At 53.3% G+C, this 23246-nt stretch overlaps 1 protein-coding gene across 1 annotated transcript; it reads left to right on the top strand.

The window, feature by feature from the left end:
• Positions 1-5340: 5340 nt before the first annotated feature.
• Positions 5341-23104, top strand: PRMT5 (protein arginine methyltransferase 5; the record flags this gene model as incomplete). The annotated part of the gene is made up of 10 exons (XM_080361564.1): positions 5341-5502; positions 9304-9381; positions 9495-9553; positions 10508-10630; positions 12768-12943; positions 15540-15649; positions 17670-17763; positions 19278-19394; positions 20194-20258; positions 22919-23104. Coding segments are annotated over 10 exons (1137 nt in total), but the record flags the coding sequence as incomplete, so codon positions are not given.
• Between the last annotated feature and the right edge of the window lie 142 nt (positions 23105-23246).

Here is a 23246-nt window from a genome sequence, read left to right on the forward strand (position 1 = left end):
GGGGTATTAAGGGGTTAATGGAGGTTAATTAGGGTTAATTGGGGGTTATTATGGGGTTAATTGGGGGGTTAATTAGGGGTTAATGGGGGGTTAATTATGGGGTTGATAAGGGGTTATTATGGGGCTAATTAAGGGGTTATTATGGGGTTAATTAAGGGGTTATTATGGGGTTAATTAAGGGGTAATTGGGGGTTATTATGGGGTTAATTGGGGGTTAATTAGGGGTTAATTGGGGGATATTATGGGCTTAATGGAGGGGTTATTATGGGGTTAATTAGGAGGTTATTATGGGGTTAATTAAGGGGTAATTGGGGGGTTATTATGGGGTTAATTAAGGGGTTATAATGGGGTTAATTAAGGGGTAATTGGGGGGTTATTATGGGGTTAATTAAGGGGTTATAATGGGGTTAATTAAGGGGTAATTGGGGGTTATTATGGGGTTAATTAGGGGGTTATTATGGGGTTAATTAAGGGGTAATTGGGGGTTATTATGGGGTTAATTAGGGGGTTATTATGGGGTTAATTAAGGGGTTAATAAGGGGGTTATTATGGGGTTAATTAAGGGTTAATTGGGGGGTTGATTTGGGTTAATTAAAGGGTTAAATGGGGGGTTATTATGGGGTTAATTAAGGGTTAATTGGGGGTTATTATGGGGTTAATTAAGGGGTAATTGGGGGATATTATGGGGTTAATTGGAGGGTTAATTAGGGGTTAATAAGGGGGTTATTATGGGGTTAATTAGGGGTTAATTGGGTTGTTATGGGGTTAATTGGGGGTTATAATGAGGTTATTATGGGGTTAATTAAGGGGTTATTATGGGGTTAATTAAGGGGTAAATGGGGGTTATTATGGGGTTAATAAGGGGTTATTATGGGGTTAATTAAGGGGTAATTGGGGGGATATTAGGGGTTAATTAGGGGTTAATGGGGGGTTATTATGGGGTTAATTGGGGGATATTTTGGGGTTAATTAGAGGTTAATTGGGGGTTATTATGGGGTTAATTAAGGGTTAATTGGGGGTTATTATGGGGTTAATTAAGGGATAATTGGGGGATATTATGGGGTTAATTGGGGTGTTAATTAGGGGTTATTATGGGGTTAATTAAGGGGTAATTGGGGGGATATTAGGGGTTAATTAGGGGTTAATGGGGGGTTATTATGGGGTTAATTGGGGGATATTATGGGGTTAATTAGAGGTTAATTGGGGGTTATTATGGGGTTAATTAGGAGGTTATTATGGGGTTAATTAAGGGGTAATTGGGGGTTATTATGGGGTTAATTAGGGGGTTATTATGGGGTTAATTGGGGTGTTAATTAGGGGTTATTATGGGGTTAATTAAGGGGTAATTGGGGTGTTAATTAGGGGTTATTATGGGGTTAATTAGGGGTCAATTTCGGCCATTTTGGGGCCATTTTGGGTCAATTTCTGCCATTTTTGGGTCAATTTTGGCCATTTTAGGGTCAATTTAACCCATTTTGGGCTCAATTTCCACCATTTTGGGGCCATTTTGGGTCAATTTGGGCCATTTTGGGTCAATTTTGGCCATTTTAGGGTCAATTTCCACCATTTTGGGGCCATTTTGGGTCAATTTGGGCCATTTTAGGGTCAATTTCCACCATTTTGGGGCCATTTTGGGGTCAATTTGGGCCATTTTGGGGCCATTTTGGGCTCAATTTCCACCATTTTGGGCTCAATTTCAACCATTTTGGGTCATTTTAGGGTCAATTTTGGCCATTTTGGGCTCAATTTCAACCATTTTGGGCCATTTTGGGCTCAATTTTGGCCATTTTGGGGCCTTTTTAGGGTCAATTTGGGCCATTTTGGGTCCATTTGGGGTCAATTTGGGCCATTTTGGGCCCATTTAGAGTCAATTTTGGCCATTTTAGGGTCAATTTAACCCATTTTAGGGTCAATTTAACCCATTTTGGGCTCATTTTTGGCCATTTTGGGCTCAATTTTAGCCATTTTAGGGTCAATTTTACCCATTTTGGGGCCATTTTGGGCTCAATTTCTGCCATTTTGGGGCCATTTTAGGGTCCATTTCAACCATTTTGGGGCCTAAATTGGCCATTTTCGGGTCGATTTCCCCCATTTTAGGGTCAATTTTGGCCATTTTAGTGTCGTTTTTGGCCATTTTTGGGTCAATTTCATCCATTTTAGGGTCAATTTTACCCATTTTGGGGCCATTTTGGGCTCAATTTCCGCCATTTTGGGGCCATTTTAGGGTCCATTTCAACCATTTTGGGGCCTAAATTGGCCATTTTTGGGTCGATTTCCCCCATTTTAGGGTCAATTTTGGCCATTTTAGTGTCGTTTTTGGCCATTTTTGGGTCAATTTCATCCATTTTAGGGTCAATTTCAACCATTTTGGGGCCATTTTAGGGTCAGTTTCGGCCATTTTGGGGCCATTTTGGTCTCAATTTGGGCCATTTTGGGCCCATTTAGAGTCAATTTTGGCCATTTTAGGGTCAATTTAACCCATTTTGGGCTCAATTTCCACCATTTTAGGGTCAATTTCGGCCATTTTAGGGTCAATTTCCACTATTTTGGGCTCAATTTTGACCATTTTGGCCTCAATTTGGACCATTTTGGGCCCATTTAGAGTCAATTTTGGCCATTTTAGGGTCAATTTCCACCATTTTGGGGCCATTTTGGGCTCAATTTCGGCCATTTTGGGGCCATTTTAGGGTCCATTTCAACCATTTTGGGGCCTAAATTGGCCATTTTTGGGTCGATTTCCCCCATTTTAGGGTCAATTTTGGCCATTTTAGTGTCGTTTTTGGCCATTTTAGGGTCAATTTCGGCCATTTTAGGGTCAATTTCAACCATTTTGGGGCCATTTTAGGGTCAATTTCGGCCATTTTGGGGCCATTTTGGTCTCAATTTGGGCCATTTTGGGCCCATTTAGAATCAATTTTGGCCATTTTAGGGTCAATTTAACCCATTTTAGGCTCAATTTCCTCCATTTTAGGGTCAATTTCCACTATTTTGGGGCCATTTTGGGCTCAATTTTGGGCTCAATTTTGGCCATTTCCACCATTTTGGGCCCATTTAGAGACAATTTTGGCCATTTTAGGGTCAATTTCCACCATTTTGGGGCCATTTTGGGCTCAATTTTGGCCATTTTAGGGTCAATTTGGGCCATTTTGGGGCCATTTTGGGCCCATTTTAGAGTCAATTTTGGCCATTTTAAGGTCAATTTTACCCATTTTGGGGCCATTTTGGGCTCAATTTCAACCATTTTGGGCCTATTTAGAGTCAATTTTGGCCATTTTAGGGTCAATTTCCACCATTTTAGGGTCAATTTTACCCATTTTAGTGTCAATTTCCCCCATTTTTGGGTCAATTTCCACCATTTTAGGGTCAATTTTACCCATTTTAGTGTCAATTTCCCCCATTTTTGGGTCAATTTCCACCATTTTAGGGTCAATTTAACCCATTTTGGGCTCAATTTCCACCATTTTGGGGCCATTTTGGGTCAATTTGGGCCATTTTAGGGTCAATTTAACCCATTTTAGGGTCAATTTCCACCATTTTAGGGTCGATTTTGGCCATTTTAGGGTCAATTTAACCCATTTTGGGCCCATTTTGGTCTCAATTTCCCCCATTTTAGGGTCAATTTCCACCATTTTAGGGTCAATTTAACCCATTTTGGGCTCAATTTCCACCATTTTGGGGCCATTTTGGGTCAATTTGGGCCATTTTGGGTCAATTTTGGCCATTTTAGGGTCAATTTCCACCATTTTGGGGCCATTTTGGGGTCAATTTGGGCCATTTTGGGGCCATTTTGGGCTCAATTTCCACCATTTTGGGCTCAATTTCCACCATTTTGGGTCATTTTAGGGTCAATTTTGGCCATTTTGGGCTCAATTTCAACCATTTTGGGCCATTTTGGGCTCAATTTTGACCATTTTGGGGCCTTTTTAGGGTCAATTTGGGCCATTTTGGGTCCATTTTGGGGTCAATTTGGGCCATTTTGGGCCCATTTAGAGTCACTTTTGGCCATTTTAGGGTCAATTTAACCCATTTTAGGGTCAATTTAACCCATTTTGGGCTCATTTTTGGCCATTTTGGGCTCAATTTTAGCCATTTTAGGGTCAATTTCCACCATTTTGGGGCCATTTTGGGCTCAATTTCCGCCATTTTGGGGCCATTTTAGGGTCCATTTCAACCATTTTGGGGCCTAAATCGGCCATTTTAGTGTCAATTTCCACCATTTTAGGGTCAATTTTGGCCATTTTAGTGTCGTTTTTGGCCATTTTGGGGTCAATTTCATCCATTTTAGGGTCAATTTCAACCATTTTGGGGCCATTTTAGGGTCAATTTCGGCCATTTTGGGGCCATTTTGGTCTCAATTTGGGCCATTTTGGGCCCATTTAGAATCAATTTTGGCCATTTTAGGGTCAATTTTACCCATTTTGGGCTCAATTTCATCCATTTTAGGGTCAATTTCGGCCATTTTAGGGTCAATTTCCACTATTTTGGGCTCAATTTTGACCATTTTGGCCTCAATTTGGGCCATTTTGGGCCCATTTAGAGTCAATTTTGGCCATTTTACGGTCAATTTCAACCATTTTGGGGCCATTTTGGGCTCAATTTCTGCCATTTTGGGGCCATTTTAGGGTCCATTTCAACCATTTTGGGGCCTAAATTGGCCATTTTTGGGTCGATTTCCCCCATTTTAGGGTCAATTTTGGCCATTTTAGGGTCAATTTCGGCCATTTTAGTGTCGTTTTTAGCCATTTTTGGCTCGATTTTGGCCATTTTGGGGTCGATTCCCCCCATTTTGGGGTCAATTTCATCCATTTTTGGGTCAATTTCCCCCATTTTAGTGTCGATTTCCCCCATTTTTGGGTCAATTTCCGCCATTTTAGGGTCGATTTTGGCCATTTTAGGGTCAATTTCCCCCATTTTTGGGTCAATTTCCGCCATTTTAGGGTCAATTTTGGCCATTTTAGGGTCAATTTCAACCATTTTGGGTCCATTTAGGGTCAATTTCGGCCATTTTGGGCCCATTTTGGTCTCAATTTCCCCCATTTTGGTCTCAATTTCCACCATTTTAGGGTCAATTTCGCCCATTTTAGGGTCAATTTCCACCATTTTGGGGCCATTTTAGGGTCCATTTCAACCATTTTGGGGCCTAAATCGGCCATTTTAGCGTCAATTTCCACCATTTTAGAGTCAATTTTGGCCATTTTGGGGTCGATTTCCCCCATTTTTGGGTCGATTTCCGCCATTTTTGCCTCGATTTTGGCCATTTTGGGGTCGTTCCCCCCCATTTCGCCGCCGTCCGGGGGGTTTTCGGGGCTCCCCGATCGCGCCGTGACCCCCATTTTGCAGCTGGAGGTTCAGCTGGTGCTGTCGGGGTCCCCTCGACACCCCGGGAAGCCCTTGGGGTCCTACCTGCAGTACCTGGAGCACCTGGGGCAGCTCCGCCCACCCCCCTCGGCCTATGAGCTGTTTGCACGGGGATACGAGGACTATCTGCAGAGCCCCCTGCAGGTCTGGGGCACGCCTGGGTCCCCTGGGGCACGCCTGGGTCCCTCCCGAACTCCTGGGTCCCTCCTGAGCTCCTGGGTCCTTTCCCGAAGTCTTAACTCCATTGGGGCACTCCTGGGTCCCTCCCGATCTCCTGGGTCCCTCCCCAAAGGTTTGGGTGCATTGGGGCACTCCTGGGTCCCTCCCAATGTCTTGGGTCCATTGGGGCACTCCTGGGTCCCTCCCAATGTCTTGGATCCATTGGGGCACTCCTGGGTCCCCTGGGGCACTCCTGGGTCCCTCTCGAACTCCTGGGTCCCTCCTGAGCTCCTGGGTCCTTTCCCGAAGTCCTAAGTCCATTGGGGCACTCCTGGGTCCCTCCCGAACCCTTGAGTCCATTGGGGCACTCCTGGGTCCCTCCTGAGCTCCTGGGTCCCTCCCCAAAGGTTTGGGTGCATTGGGGCACTCCTGGGTCCCTCCCTGCACTATTAAGTCCATTGGGGCACTCCTGGGTCCCTCTTGAAGTCTTGGGTCCATTGGGGCACTCCTGGGTCCCTCCCACAGTCTTAGGTCCATTGGGGCACTCCTGGGTCCCCTGGGGCACTCCTGGGTCCCCTGGGGCACGCCTGGGTCCCTCCCGAACTCCTGGGTCCCTCCTGAGCCCCTGGGTCCTTTCCCGAAGTCTTAACTCCATTGGGGCACTCCTGGGTCCCTCCCGAACCCTTGAGTCTATTGGGGCACTCCTGGGTCCCTCTTGAAGTCTTAAGTCCATTGGGGCACTCCTGGGTCCCTTGGGGCACTCCTGGGTCCCTCCCAAACCCTTGAGTCCATTGGGGCACTCCTGGGTCCCTCCCGAACTCCTGGGTCCCTCCTGAGCCCCTGGGTGCTTTCCCGAAGTCTCAAGTCCATTGGGGCACTCCTGGGTCCCTCTTGAAGTCTTAGGTCCATTGGGGCACTCCTGGGTCCCTCCCACAGTATTAGGTCCATTGGGGCACTCCTGGGTCCCTCCCGAACTATTTGACCCATTGGGGCACTCCTGGGTCCCTCCCAATGTCTTGGGTCTATTGGGGCACTCCTGGGTCCATTGGGGCACTCCTGGGTCCCTCCTGAGCTCCTGGGTCCCTCCCTGCACTATTAAGTCCATTGGGGCACTCCTGGGTCCCTCCTGAAGTCTTGGGTCCATTGGGGCACTCCTGGGTCCCCTGGGGCACGCCTGGGTCCCTCCCGAACTCCTGGGTCCCTCCTGAGCTCCTGGGTCCCTTCCCGAAGTCTCAAGTCCATTGGGGCACTCCTGGGTCCCTCCCACAGTCTTAGGTCCCTTGGGGCACTCCTGGGTCCCTCCCGAACCCTTGAGTCCATTGGGGCACTCCTGGGTCCCTCCCAATGTCTTGGGTCCATTGGGGCACTCCTGGGTCCCTTGGGGCACGCCTGGGTCCCTCCTGAGCTCCTGGGTCCCTCCCTGCACTATTAAGTCCATTGGGGCACTCCTGGGTCCCTCTTGAAGTCTTAAGTCCATTGGGGCACTCCTGGGTCCCTCCCGAACCCTTGAGTCCATTGGGGCACTCCTGGGTCCCTCCCAATGTCTTGGGTCCCCTGGGGCACTCCTGGGTCCCTCCCGAACTATTTGACCCATTGGGGCACTCCTGGGTCCCTCCCAATGTCTTGGGTCCATTGGGGCACTCCTGGGTCCCTCCCACAGTCTTAGGTCCATTGGGGCACTCCTGGGTCCCTCCCGAACCCTTGAGTCTATTGGGGCACTCCTGGGTCCCTCCCAATGTCTTGGGTCTATTGGGGCACTCCTGGGTCCATTGGGGCACTCCTGGGTCCCTCCCTGCACTATTAAGTCCATTGGGGCACTCCTGGGTCCCTCCCAATGTCTTGGGTCCATTGGGGCACTCCTGGGTCCCTCCCAATGTCTTGAGTCCATTGGGGCACTCCTGGGTCCCTCCCAATGTCTTGGGTCCATTGGGGCACTCCTGGGTCCCCTGGGGCACTCCTGGGTCCCTCCCGAACTATTAGATCCATTGGGGCACTCCTGGGTCCCTCCCAAACCCTTGAGTCTATTGGGGCACTCCTGGGTCCCTCCCACAGTCTTAGGTCCATTGGGGCACTCCTGGGTCCCCTGGGGCACTCCTGGGTCCCTCCCAATGTCTTGGGTCCATTGGGGCACTCCTGGGTCCCTCCCAATGTCTTAGAGCTATTGGGGCACTCCTGGGTCCCTCCCAATGTCTTGGGTCCATTGGGGCACTCCTGGGTCCCTCCCGAACCCTTGAGTCTATTGGGGCACTCCTGGGTCCCTCCCACAGTCTTAGGTCCATTGGGGCACTCCTGGGTCCATTGGGGCACTCCTGGGTCCTTCCCAATGTCTTAGGGCCATTGGGGCACTCCTGGGTCCCTTCTGAGCTCTTGGGTCTATTGGGGCACTCCTGGGTCCCTCCCAATGTCTTGAGTCCATTGGGGCACTCCTGGGTCCCTCCCAATGTCTTGAGTCCATTGGGGCACTCCTGGGTCCCTCTTGAAGTCTTAGGTCCATTGGGGCACTCCTGGGTCCCTCCCAATGTCTTGGGTCCATTGGGGCACTCCTGGGTCCCTCCCACAGTCTTAGGTCCCTTGGGGCACTCCTGGGTCCCTCCCGAACCCTTGAGTCTATTGGGGCACTCCTGGGTCCCCTGGGGCACTCCTGGGTCCCTCCCGAACTATTAGATCCATTGGGGCACTCCTGGGTCCCTTCCAATGTCTTGAGTCTATTGGGGCACTCCTGGGTCCCTACCACACTATTAGGTCTATTGGGGCACTCCTGGGTCCCTCCCACAGTCTTAGGTCCATTGGGGCACTCCTGGGTCCCTCTTGAAGTCTTGGGTCCATTGGGGCACTCCTGGGTCCCCTGGGGCACGCCGGGGTCCCTCCCGAACTCCTGGGTCCCTCCTGAGCTCCTGGGTCCCTTCCCGAAGTCTCAAGTCCATTGGGGCACTCCTGGGTCCCTCCCGAACCCTTGAGTCTATTGGGGCACTCCTGGGTCCCTCCCACAGTATTAGGTCCATTGGGGCACTCCTGGGTCCCTCCCGAACTCCTGGGTCCCTCCCCAAAGGTTTGGGTCCATTGGGGCACTCCTGGGTCCCTCCCGAACTATTTGACCCATTGGGGCACTCCTGGGTCCCTCTTGAAGTCTTGGGTCCATTGGGGCACTCCTGGGTCCCTCCCAATGTCTTGGGTCCATTGGGGCACTCCTGGGTCCCCTGGGGCACGCCTGGGTCCCTCCCGAACTATTAGATCCATTGGGGCACTCCTGGGTCCCTCCCAATGTCTTGAGTCTATTGGGGCACTCCTGGGTCCCTCTTGAAGTCTTGGGTCCATTGGGGCACTCCTGGGTCCCTCCTACAGTATTAGGTCCATTGGGGTATTCCTGGGTCCCTCCCAATGTCTTGGGTCCATTGGGGCACTCCTGGGTCCCTTGGGGCACTCCTGGGTCCCTCCCTCCCCTATTAAACCCATTGGGGCACTCCTGGGTCCCTATTTGGGTCCCTTGGGGCACTCCTGGGTCCCTCTTGGGGCACTCCTGGGTCCATTGGGGCACTCCTGGGTCCCCCATTGGGATCCCTTGGGGCACTCCTGGGTCCCTCTTGGGGCACTCCTGGGTCCCCCCCCTCCCCTATTAAACCCATTGGGGCACTCCTGGGTCCCCCCACTCTTTTCAATGGGGCCCCTTATATCAATAGGAACCAGGGGGGGGGGGCGTGTCCATCCCTGAGTGGGCGTGTCCCCCCTTGGCCCCGCCCACCAATGGGCGTGTCCCCCCTTAACCCCGCCCCCTTTCCCCCCCCATAGCCCTTAATGGACAACCTGGAATCCCAGACCTACGAGGTCTTTGAGAAGGACCCAATCAAATACGCCCAATACCAGCAGGTGGGCGGGGCTTGGGGGGGTGGCCACGCCCCCTCCCCATAGGGGAGGCCACGCCCCCTCCCCCTGGGGTGGCCACGCCCCCTTTTGATTGAAGCTCCGCCCCCTTTTTTAAGGCCATTTACAGGTGTTTGATGGAGCGAGTGAGCGATGGGGACAAAGGGAGCGGCGAGCAGTGAGTGACCCATAAGTGTGGGGCGGACCCATAGGGACCCATAGATTGACCCATAGACACCCATAGATTGACCAATAGACACCCATAGACACCCATAGGGAGCCATAGAGACTATAGAGACCCATAGAGACCCATAGAGACCCATAGAGACCCATAGAGACCCTAGAGACCCATAGAGACCCATAGAGACCATAGAGACCCATAGAGACCATAGAGACCATAGAGACCCATAGAGACCCATAGAGACCATAGAGACCCATAGAGACCCATAGAGACCCATAGAGACCCATAGAGACCATAGAGACCATAGAGACCCATAGAGACCATAGAGACCCATAGAGACCATAGAGACCATAGAGACCCATAGGGAGCCATAGAGACCCATAGAGACCCATAGAGACCCATAGAGACCATAGAGACCCATAGAGACCCATAGAGACCATAGAGACCATAGAGACCCATAGAGACCATAGAGACCCATAGAGACCCATAGAGACCATAGAGACCCATAGAGACCCATAGAGACCCATAGAGACCCATAGAGACCCATAGAGACCCCATAGAGACCCATAGACACCCATAGGGAGCCATAGAGACCATAGAGACTCATAGAGACCCATAGAGACCATAGAGACCCATAGAGACCCATAGAGACCCATAGAGACCATAGAGACCATAGAGACCCATAGAGACCCATAGAGACCATAGAGACCCATAGAGACCATAGAGACCCATAGGGACCCATAGAGACTCATAGACACCCATAGGGAGCCATAGAGACCCATAGAGACCATAGAGACCATAGAGACCCATAGAGACCCATAGACACCCATAGACACCCATAGGGAGCCATAGAGACCCATAGAGACCCATAGAGACCATAGAGACCCATAGAGACCCATAGAAACCCCCAGTTTGGGCTCTGCCCCACTGATCTATGGGTCTGCCCCATAGGGTGGTGATGGTGCTGGGCGCCGGCCGGGGCCCATTGGTCAACGCCACCTTACGGGCGGCCAATCAGGCGGAGCGACGCGTCCGCATCTACGCCGTGGAGAAGAACCCCAACGCCGTGGTCACGTGAGCTGCCCCATAGCTGCCCCATAGCCGCCCCATAGCTGCCCCACAACCTGCCCTGCCCCACGGCGAAAACCCCGCGTCTCTACGTGCCCCCAAAGCCGAGTTATGGGGCGCGGAAGCTACGGGGAATCCTATGGGGCAGCCCCATAGAATCTATGGGGCAGCCCCACAGAATCTATGGGGCAGCCCCACAAGGGACCTCTGCCCCATAGCAGCCCCTAAACTGTCATTTCTCGCCCCAAATCTGCCTCCATAAACCCCCCAAACCTGCCCCATAGAATCTATGGAGCAGCCCCATAAGTGGTGGGGCTGCCCCATAGCACCCCATAAGTTGGCATTTCCAGCCCCAAATCTGCCCCCCAAATCCCTATTTATCCCCCCCAAACGCCTCTATAGACCCCCACAACCCCGCCCCATAGAATCTATGGGGCAACCCCACAGAATCTATGGGGCAGCCCCATAAGTGTCTCTGCCCCATAGCACCCCCTACACTGTCATTTCCCACCCCAAATCTGCCCCCATAAACCCCCATAACTCCGCCCCATAGAATCTATGGGGCAGCCCCACAGAATCTATGGGGCAGCCCCACAAGGGACCTCTGCCCCATTAGCGCCCCCTAAACTGTCATTTCCCGCCACAAATCTGCCCCCATAACCCCGCCCCATAGAATCTATGGGGCAGCCCCACAGAATCTATGGGGCAGCCCCACACTATCTATGGGGCAGCCCCACAAGGGACCTCTGCCCCATAGCACCCCCTAAACTGTCATTTCCCGCCCCAAATCTGACCCCCAGCCCCGCCCCATAGAATCTATGGGGCAGCCCCACAGAATCTATGGGACAGCCCCACAAGTGACCTCTGCCCCATAGCACCCCCTAAACTGTCATTTCCCGCCCCAAATCTGCCCCCAAACCCCCCCCAACCCCACCCCATGGAATCTATGGGGCAGCCCCACAGAATCTATCCGGCAGCCCCACGGCATCTGTGGGGCAGCCCCACAAGGGACCTCTGCCCCATAGCACCCCCTAAACTGTCATTTGCCACCTCAAATGTGCCCCCAAAATCCCCATAATCCCGCCCCATAGAATCTATGGGGCAGCCCCATAACCCCCTGAAATCATCACCTTCCCACCCCAAATCCCCCCCAAGGTCCCCTTGTCCACCTCTGGGTCCGTCCCATAGAATCTATGGGTCCGCCCCACAGATTCTATGGGGCAGCCCCCCAAGTGCCCCTGACCCTCATAGACACCCCACAACACCCCCAAATCCCCATTATTACCCCCTAAACCCTTCCTAACTCCACCCCATAGAATCCATGGGTCCGCCCCATAGAATCTATGGGGCAGCCCCCTAAGTGCCCCTGACCCTCATAGACACTCCACAACACCCCCAAATCCCCATTATTGCCCCCTAAACCCTTCCCAACTCCACCCCATAGAATCTATGGGGCAGCCCCACCCAATCTATGGGGCAGCCCCATAAGTGCTCTACCCACCCCCCCCCACCCCAAAATCCCCATTTTCCACCCCAAACCCCCCCCCCTTTCATCTCTGGGGCCACCCCATAGAATCTATGGGTCCACCCCATAGAATCTATGGGGCAGCCCCCTAAGTGCCCCTGACCCTCATAGACACCCCACAACACCCCCAAATCCCCATTATTGCCCCCTAAACCCTTCCTAACTCCACCCCATAGAATCTATGGGGCAGCCCCACACAATCTATGGGGCAGCCCCATAACCCCCTGAAATCATCACCTTCCCACCCCAAATCCCCCCCAAGGTCCCCTTGTCCACCTCTGGGTCCGTCCCATAGAATCTATGGGTCCGCCCCACAGATTCTATGGGGCAGCCCCCCAAGTGCCCCTGACCCTCATAGACATCCCACAACACCCCCAAATCCCCATTATTACCCGCTAAACCCTTCCTAACTCCACCCCATAGAATCTATGGGGCAGCCCCACCCAATCTATGGGGCAGCCCCATAAGTGCTCTACCCACCCCCCCCACCCCAAAATCCCCATTTTCCACCCCAAACCCCCCCCCCCTTTCATCTCTGGGGCCGCCCCATAGATTCTATGGGGCAGCCCCATAGAATCTATGGGGCGGCCCCATAGAATCTATGGGTCTGCCCCCCAGGTTGGAGAGCTGGCAGTATGAGGAGTGGGGGTCGCGGGTGGTCGTGGTTCCCCAGGATATGAGGGGCTGGGACCCCCCCGAACCCGCCGACCTCCTGGTGTCCGAGCTCTTGGGGTCCTTTGGGGACAACGAGTTGGCCCCCGAGTGCCTGGACGGGGCCCAGAAGTGCCTGAAACGTGGGTCTATGGGGTCTATGGGGCAATGGGGGGCAATGGGGGCAATGGGGTCAATGGGGCAATGGGGGTCAATGGGGCAATGGGGTCAATGGGGATCAATAAGAGTCAATGGAAGTCAATGAGGATCAATAAGAGTCAATGGGAGTCAATGGGGATCAATAAGAGTCAATGGAAGTCAATGGGTCAGTGGGGATCAATAACAGTCAATGGGAGTCAATGGGAGTTAATGGGGGTCAATTGGAATCAATGGGAGTCAATGGAGATCAATGGGAGTCAATGGGGATCAATAAGAGTCAATGGAAGTCAATGGAGTCAATGGGGGTCAATGGGGGTCAATGGGGATCAATAGGAGTTAATGCAGATCAATAAGAGTCAATGGGGGTCAATTGGGATCAATAAGAGTCAATGGGGGTCAATGGGGTCAATGGGGTCAATGGGGATCAATGGGGTCATTGGGGATCAATGGGGTCAATGGGAGTTAATGCAGATCAATAAGAGTCAATGGGATCAATGGGGGTCAATGGGGCTCAATGGGGTCAATGGGGGTTAATGGGGATCAATGGGGGTCAATGGGGGTCAATGGGATCGATAAGAGACAATGGGAGTCAATGGGGATCAATAAGAGACAATGGGGGTCAATGTGGATCAATGGGGTCAATGGGGGTCAATGGAGTTAATGCAGATCAATAAGAGTCAATGGGGATCAATGGGGGTCAATGGGGGAATCAATAAGAGTCAATGGGATCAATGGGGGTCAATGGGGATCAATAAGAGACAATGGGGGTCAATGGGGTCAATGAGAGTCAATGGGGGTCAATGCGGATCAATGGGGGGCAATGGGGCAATGGGGTCAATGGGACCCATAGACACCCATAGAGATCAATAGATGTCAATGGAGATCAATGAGGGTCAATGGGGTCAATGGAGATCAATGGGCTCCATTGGTGGGTACTGGAGGAGCTATGGGGTGAATTGGGGTCCTGGGGTCCTTTGGGGACAACGAGTTGGCCCCCGAGTGCCTGGACGGGGCCCAGAAGTGCCTGAAACGTGGGTCTATGGGGCTGTGGGGCAATGGGGGGCAATGGGGGTCAATGGGAGTTGATACAGATCAATAAGAGTCAATGGGGATCAATACAGTCAATGGGAGTCAATGGGGTCAATGGGGATCAATAACAGTCAATGGGAGTCAATGGGGACAATGGGGATCAATGGAGTTAATGGGGTCAATGGGGATCAATGGGAGTTAATATAGATCAATAAGAGTCAATGGGGGTCAATGGGGATCAATGGGAGTCAATGGAGTCATGGGAGTTAATGGGGATCAATAAGAGTCAATGGGGTCAATGGGGATCAATAACAGTCAATGGGGGATCAATGGGGGTCAGTGGGTTTAATGGGGGTGAATGGGGTCAATGGGGTCAATGGGAGTTAATGCAGATCAATAAGAGTCAATGGGGGTCAATGGGGTCAATGGGGTCAATGGGACCCATAGACACCCATAGAGATCAATAGAAGTCAATGGGGGTCAATGGGATCAATGGGGTCAATGGGGATCAATGGGGGGCAATGGGGGGCAATGGGGGTCAATTGGAAACAATGGGAGTCAATGGGGATCAATAAGAGTCAATGGGGGTCACTGGGGTCAATGGGGGTCAATGGAAGTCAATGGGGATCAATTGGAATCAATGGGGTCAATGGGTCAATGGGGTCAATGGGGGTCAATGGGGGCCAATGTTGATCAATAAGAGTCAATGGGGGTCAATGAGGTCAATGGGTTCAATGGGGACAGTGGGGATCAAGGGGGTCAATGGGGATCAATGGGGATCAGTGGCAGTTAATGCAGATCAATAAGAGTCAATGGGGGTCAGTGGGGATCAATGGGGGTCAATACGGATCAATGGAGTCAATGGGAGTTAATGCAGATCAATAAGAGTCAATGGGGGTCAATGGGGGTCAATGGGGATCAATGGGAGTTAATGCAGATCAATAGGAGTCAATGGAGGTCAGTGGGGGTCAATGGGGTCAATGGGGTCAATGGGGTCAATGGGTTCAATGGGGTCAATGGGTCAATGGGGTCAATGGGTCAATGGGGGTCAATGGGTTCAATGGGTCAATGGGGGTTAATGGGGTCAATGGGGATCATTGGGGGTCAATGGGGTCAATCGGGATCAATGGGGTCAATGGGGGGCAATGGAGTCAATGGGTCAATGCAGGCAATGGGGGTCAATGAGGGTCAATGGGGGTCAATGGGGTTCAATGGGGTCAATGGGGTTCAACGGGTCAATGGGGGTCAATGGGGTCAATGGGAGTCAATGGGGTCCATGGGTCAATGGGGATCAATGGGGTTCAATGGGGTTAATGGGGTCAATGGGGTTCAATGGGTTCAATGGGGTCAATGGGGTTCAATGGGTCAATGGGGGTCAATGGGTCAATGGGGTCAATGGGGTCCATGGATCAATGGGGATCAATGGGGTTTCAATGGGGTTAATGGGATCCGTATGGTCTCTATGGGTCTCTGTGGGTTTCTATGTGTTTTCTATGTTCCTGTGCTGGTCCCTGTGGGTCCAGCCCCACACTTATGGGTCCCGCCCCACAGCGGGAGGCGTCTCCATCCCCGGCTCCTATTGCTCGTTCCTGGCGCCCGTCTGCTCCCCCAAACTGCACACGGAGGTTCGGGGGTGCAGGGAGCCCGACCGGCACCCACAGGTGGGTCAGTGGGGCAATGGGTCAATGGGGGCAATGGGGTGAATGGGGACATTGGGGTCAATGGGGACATTGGGGTCAATGGGGTCAATGGGGTCAATGGGTCAGTGGGGACAATGGGGTCAATGGGGTCAATGGGTCAGTGGGGTCAATGGGGGCAATGGGGTCAATGGGGCCAATGGGGTCAATGGGGACATTGGGGTCAATGGGGGTCAATGGGGTCAATGGGGTCAATGGTCAGTGGGGGCAATGGGGTCAATGGGGTCAATGGGTCAGTGGGGTCAATGGGGGCAATGGGGTCAATGGGGCCAATGGGGTCAATGGGGACATTGGGGTCAATGGGGGTCAATGGGGACAATGGGGTCAATGGGGTCAATGGGGACATTGGGGTCAATGGGGGCAATGGGTCAATGGGGTTAATGGGGACAATGGGGTCAATGGGGACAATGGGGTCAATGGGGGACAATGGGGTCAATGGGGACATTGAGATCAATGGGGGTCAATGGGGACAATGGGGTCAATGGGGTCAATGGGGACATTGGGGTCAATGGGGGCAATGGGTCAATGGGGGCAATGGGGTCAATGGGGTCAATGAGTCAATGGGTCAATGGGTGTTAATGGGTCAATGGGTCAATGGGTCAATGGGGTTAATGGGGACATTGGGGTCAATGGGGTCAATGGGTCAGTGGGGTCAATGGGGGCAATGGGGTCAATGGGGCCAATGGGGTCAATGGGGACATTGGGGTCAATGGGGGTCAATGGGGACAATGGGGTCAATGGGGTCAATGGGGACATTGGGGTCAATGGGGGCAATGGGTCAATGGGGTTAATGGGGACAATGGGGTCAATGGGGACAATGGGGTCAATGGGGGACAATGGGGTCAATGGGGACATTGAGATCAATGGGGGTCAATGGGGACAATGGGGTCAATGGGGTCAATGGGGACATTGGGGTCAATGGGGGCAATGGGTCAATGGGGGCAATGGGGTCAATGGGGTCAATGAGTCAATGGGTCAATGGGTGTTAATGGGTCAATGGGTCAATGGGTCAATGGGGTTAATGGGGACATTGGGGTCAATGGGGTCAATGGGGACATTGGGGTCAATGGGGGCAATGGGTGTTAATGGGTCAATGGGGTCAATGGGTCAATGGGGTTAATGGGGACAATGGGGACAATGGGGTCAATGGGTCAATGGGGACATTGGGGTCAATAGGGGCGATGGGGTCAATGGGGTCAATGGGTCAATGGGGGTCAATGGGTCAAGGGGTCAATGGGGTCAATGGGGGCGATGGGGTCAATGGGGGTCAATGGGTCAATGGGGTCAATAGGGTCAATGGGATCAATGGGGTCAATGGGGGTCAATGGGGTCAATGGGGTCAATGAGTCAATGGGGTTAATGGGGGCAATGGGGTCAATGGGGTCAATGGGGGTCAATGGGGACAATGGGGTCAATGGGTCAATGGGGGCAATGGGGTCAATGGGTCAATGGGGTCAATGGGGTCAATGGGTCAATGGGGTCAATGGGGCCAATGGGGTCAATGGGGTCAATGGGGACATTGGGGTCAATGGGGGTCAATGGGAACCAATGGGGGTCATTGGGGTTAATGGGGGTCAATGGGATCAATGGGAGTGGGATGGACTTGGGGGGGTTATTGGTCCACACTGGTCCATACTGGTCCATACTGGTCATACTGGTCCACACTGGTCCACACTGGTCATAGTGGTCCATACTGGTCCATACTGGTCCATACTGGTCATACTGGTCCATACTGGTCGATACTGATCATACTGGTCGATACTGGTCATACTGGTCCATACTGGTCCATACTGGCCATACTGGTCCATACTGGTCCATACTGATCATACTGGTCCATACTGGTCCATACTGGCCATACTGGTCCATACTGGTCCATACTGATCATACTGGTCCATACTGATCATACTGGTCCATACTGGTCATACTGGTCCATACTGGTCCGTACTGGTCATACTGGTCCATACTGGTCCATACTGGTCCCCAGGCCCAGTTTGAGACCCCCTATGTGGTTCGGCTGCACAACTTCCACCAATTGGCTCCTCCCCAGCGCTGCTTCGAGTTCCAACACCCGAACCCAGGTAGGACACGCCCCCTGCGGGGCGGGGCTTCTGGGGACACGCCCACAAGGGGGCGGGGTCATTGGAGTTACGCGCAATAGGGGGCGGGGCCAAGAAACCCATTGACGCCCATTGATCCCCATTGATTCCCATTGATTCCCATTGACCCCCATTGACTCCCATTGATTCCCATTGATTCTCACTGACTCCCATTGATTCCCATTGATTCCCATTGACGCCCATTGACTCCCATTGATTCCCATTGACCCCATTGACTCCCATTGATTCCCATTGATTCCCATTGACTCCCATTGACTCCCATTGACTCCCATTGATTCCCATTGATTCCCATTGACTCCCACTGACTCCCATTGATTCCCATTGACTCCCATTGACGCCCATTGATTCCCATTGACCCCATTGACTCCCATTGACTCCCATTGATTCCCATTGACCCATTGACGCCCATTGACTCCCATTGATTCCCCATTGACTCCCATTGACTCCCATTGACTCCCATTGACTCCCATTGATTCCCCATTGACCCCCATTGATTCCCATTGACTCCCATTGACTCCCATTGATTCCCATTGACTCCCATTGACTCCCATTGATTCCCATTGATTCCCATTGACTCCCATTGATTCTCATTGATTCCCATTGATTCCCCATTGACTCCTATTGATTCCCATTGACTCCCATTGACTCCCATTGATTCCCATTGATTCCCATTGACTCCCATTGATTCTCATTGATTCCCATTGATTCCCATTGACCCATTGACTCCATTGACCCCATTGACCCATTCACCCCATTGTCCCCATTGTCCCCATTGACCTCATTGACTCCATTGACCCCATTGACTCCATTGACCCCATTGACCCATTGACCCCATTGATTCCCATTGACTCCCATTGACCCCATTGACCCCCATTGACCCCATTGACCCCATTGACCCCCATTGACCCCCATTGACCCCATTGGCCCCATTGAGTCAATGACCCCATTGCCCCCATTGACCGCCATTGACCCATTGACCCATTGACCCCCATTGCCCTCATTGACCCCATTGACCCCATTGCCCCTATTGACCCATTGACCCCATTGCCCCCCATTGTCCCCATTGACCCATTGACCCCATTGACTCCATTGACCCCATTGCCCCCATTGACCCCATTGACCCATTGACCCCATTGACTCCATTGAACCCCATTGGCCCATTGACCCCATTGACCCCAATGTCCCCATTGACACCCATTGACCCCATTCACCCCCATTCACCCATTGACCCCATTGACCCCATTGACCCCATTGATTCATTGACCCCATTGACCCATTGATCCTATTGACCCATTGACCCCATTGACCCCCTCGCCCCCATTGACCCCCTTGCCCCCATCGCCCCCATTGACCCATTGACCCCCATTGACTTCCATTGATTCCCATTGAGCCCCATTGATTCCCATTGACTTCCATTGCCCCCCATTGATCCCATTGACCCCATTGGCTAACTCTGACCACGCCCCCCTCCCCAGACCCCACCCCCGACAACAACCGCTTCCGCCATTTGTCCTTCCGGGTCGGGGTCAACACCGTCCTACACGGATTCGCCGGCTACTTCGAGACCACTCTCTATGGCGACATCACCCTCAGTATGGGCGGGGCCAGAGGGGGCGGGGCCTCGGGGTGCAGCTGACCAATAGAGGAGGGTCTTATGGGTCAACCTGCCACAGGGCGGGGCCAATGGGCGCAAGGGGGCGGAGCTATGGGCGGAAATGGGGCTGGGTTGGGGGTGAGTGGGTGGGGCTTAAGGGAAGTGGGCGGGGCTTGGGGGTGGAGGGACCAATAGGAGGGGGTGTCAGGGGTCAACCATCCCAATGGCGGGGCCAATGGGGGCGAGGGGGCGGAGCTACGGGGGATCAATGAATGGGCGTTGGGTTGGGGTCTATGGGATTGGGTTGAGGTTGGGTGGACGGGGCTTAAGAAAAGGGGGCGGGGCTTGGGGGTGGGCAGACCAATAGGAGAGGGTGTCAGGGGTCAACCATCCCAATGGCGGGGCCAATGGGAGCGAGGGGGCGGAGCTACGGGGAGTCAATCAATGAGATTGCATTGGGGTCAATGAGGTTGTGTTGAGCTCAATGGGGTTGGGGATGGGGGGCGGAGCTTAAGGAGAAGGGGCGGGGCTTGGGGGTGGGCGGGCCAATAGGGGAGGGTCTCAGGGGTCAACCCCCCCAATGGTAGAACCAATGGGGGCGAGGGGGCGGAGCTACGGGGGGTCAATCAATGAGCGTTGCATTGGGGTCAATGGGGTTGTATTGAGCTCAATGGGCTGGAGGGGGCGTGGCCAATGGGGTTGGGGGGCGTGGCCAATGGGGAATGGGGGGCGTGGCCTATGGGTTGTGGCCAATGGGAGGGAGGGGGCGTGGCCTGGGCCTGACCTTTGACCCCCAGGTATCCGCCCGGAAACGCACTCGCCCGGAATGTTCTCCTGGTTCCCCATCTTCTTCCCCATCAAGGTGGGCGGCCATCTTGGATCGGCCATCTTGGATCGGCGGCCATCTTGGATCGGCCATCTTGGATTGGCGGCCATCTTGGATCGGCGGCCATCTTGGATTGGCGGCCATCTTGGATCGGCGGCCATATTGGATTGTGGTTATCTAGGGTGGCGGCCATCTTGGCTCGGTGGCCATATTGGATTGGCGGCCATCTTGGATCGGCCATCTTGGATGGCGGCCATCTTGGATTGGCGGCCATATTGGAAAGTGGTCGTCTAGGGTGGCGGCCATATTGGAAAGTGGCCATATTGGGTGGCGGCCATATTGGATCGGTGGCCATATTGGGTTGTGGTTATCTAGGGTGGCGGCCATATTGAGTGGGGGCCATATTGGTTGGTGGCCATCTTGGATGGCGGCCATCTTGGATCGGCGGCCATATTGGATGAGTGGTCATATTGCATTGCGGCCATGTTGGATGGGCGGCCATATTGGATGGGTGGCCATATTGGATGGGCGGCCATGTTGGATCAGCAGCCATCTTGGATTGGCGGCCATGTTGAGTGGTGGCCATATTGGATGGTGGCCATATTGGATGGGTGGCCATATTGGGTGGTGGCCATATTGGATGGTGGCCATCTTGGATTGGCAGCCATGTTGGATTAATGGCCATCTAGGGTGGCGGCCATCTTGGATAGCGGCCATATTGGATTGGCGGCCATCTGGGGTGGCGGCCATATTGGAAAGTGGCCATATTGGATGGCGGCCATATTAGATGGTGGCCATATTGGATTGGCGGCCATATTGGATGGGTGGCCATATTGGATTGGCGGCTATCTAGGGTGGCGGCCATCTTGGAGCGGCGGCCATGTTGGATGGGTGGCCATATTGGATCAGCGACCATCTTGGTTGGTGGCCATCTTGGGTGGCAGCCATATTGGATGGTGGCCATCTTGGATTGGTGGCCACCTTGGTTGGCAGCCATATTGGATCACCAGCCATATTGGATGGGAAGCCATATTGGATTGGCGGCCATCTTAGGGGGGGGCATTTTGGGGGGTGAAAATGGGTCATTTTGGGGGTTTGGGCGGCCATCTTGGATCGGCAGCCATCTTGGCTGGCGGCCATATTGTGGTGGCCATATTGATTGGCAGCCATCTTGGATGGCGGCCATATTGGGGGGGACAATTTTGGGGTGAAAATGGGTCATTTTGGGGGTTTGGTGGCCATCTTGGGGCGGCCATCTTGAATGGACTGCCATCTTGGATCGGCGGCCATCTTGGCTGGCGGCCATATTGATTGGCAGCCATCTTGGATGGGCGGCCATATTGGGGGGGGGGACATTTGGGGTGAAAATGGGTCATTTTGGGGGTCAGGGATCGGGCAGCCATCTTGGAATGGGGAGTGGACGGCCATCTTGGGGCGGCCATCTTGGATTGGCAGCCATATTGGATGGGCAGCCATATTGGGGGGCACAAATTTGGGGTGAAAATGGGTCATTAGGGGGGTTTGGGCGGCCATCTTGGATTGGCGGCCATCTTGGCTGGCAGCCATATTGAATGGGAAGCCATATTGGATGGACGGCCATAGTGGGGGGGACAATTTTGGGGTGAAAATTGGTCATTTTGGGGGTCAAGGTTTGGGCGGCCATCTTGGAATGAGGAGTGGTCGGCCATCTTGGGGTGGCCATCTTGGATCAGCAGCCATCTTGGATTGGCAGCCATCTTGGATGGGTGGCCATCTTGGGGGGGCGATTTTGGGGGCGAAATGGATCATTTTAGGGGTCAATATCTCGGGCGGCCATCTTGTCTTGCCGGCCATCTTGGGGCGGCCATCTTGAATGGGCAGCCATCTTGGATCGGCAGCCATCTTGGATCAGCAGCCATATTGGATGGGAAGCCATATTGAATGGCAGCCATCTTGGGGGGTCATTTTTGGGGTGAAAATGGGTCATTTGGGGGGTTTGGGCGGCCATCTTGTTTGGCAGCCATCTTGTTTGGCAGCCATCTTGGATGGGCGGCCATATTGGGGGGGGGGACAATTTTGGGGTCAAAACGGGTCATTTTGGGGGGATCAGGCGGCCATCTTGGAATGAGGACTTGGGGTGACCATCTTGGATTGGTGGCCATCTTGGATCAGCAGCCATCTTGGATGGGCAGCCATCTTGGGGGGGATATTTGGGGTGAAATGGGTCATTTTGGGGTCAGGACTTGGCGGCCATCTTGGCTGGCAGCCATATTGAATGGGAAGTCATATTGGATGGGCGGCCATATTGGGGGGGGGACAATTTTGGGGTCAAAATGGGTCATTTTGGGGGGATCGGGCGGCCATCTTGGAATGGGGAGTGGACGGCCATCTTGGGGCGGCCATCTTGGATCGGCAGCCATCTTGGATCAGCGGCCATATTGGATTGGGGGTCATTTTGGGGGTGAAATTGGGTCATTAGGGGGGTTTGGGCGGCCATCTTGGATTGGCGGCCATCTTGGCTGTCAGCCATATTGAATGGGAAGCCATATTGGATGGGCGGCCATCCTGTATGGGCCATTTTGGGGGGAAATGAGTCATTTTGGGCGTCAATATGTGGGGCGGCCATCTTGTCTCGCCGGCCATCTTGCGGCGGCCATCTTGGCACCGCCATCTTGCCCGGCGGCCATCTTGTTGACCCTTTTCTCCCTTCTCCGCAGCAACCAATGGCAGTGCGGGCCGGAGAGGAAGTGGGCGTGGCCTTCTGGCGATTGGCCACGCCCAAGAAGGTGTGGTACGAATGGGCTGTGACGTCACCGGCCTGCTCGGCCCTTCACAACCCCACAGGCCGCTCTTACACCATCGGCTTGTGATCGAGCCTCCAAAACCCCCCATTTTAACCAATAAAAAACAGTTTAAGGCCATTGGGGGGTTTTCTGGGTCGCGCTGATGCGTTTTGAGGCGCCATTTGCCGTCAAAACGGTGTATTTTGGTGAAAAAACAAGGTTTGGGGCGTTTCGCAGGCTTCTAGGCCGCAACTAGGCCGCG

This window comes from Nesoenas mayeri (genome assembly GCF_963082525.1).
Source record: "Nesoenas mayeri genome assembly, chromosome: 34".
NCBI lineage: Eukaryota > Metazoa > Chordata > Aves > Columbiformes > Columbidae > Nesoenas > Nesoenas mayeri.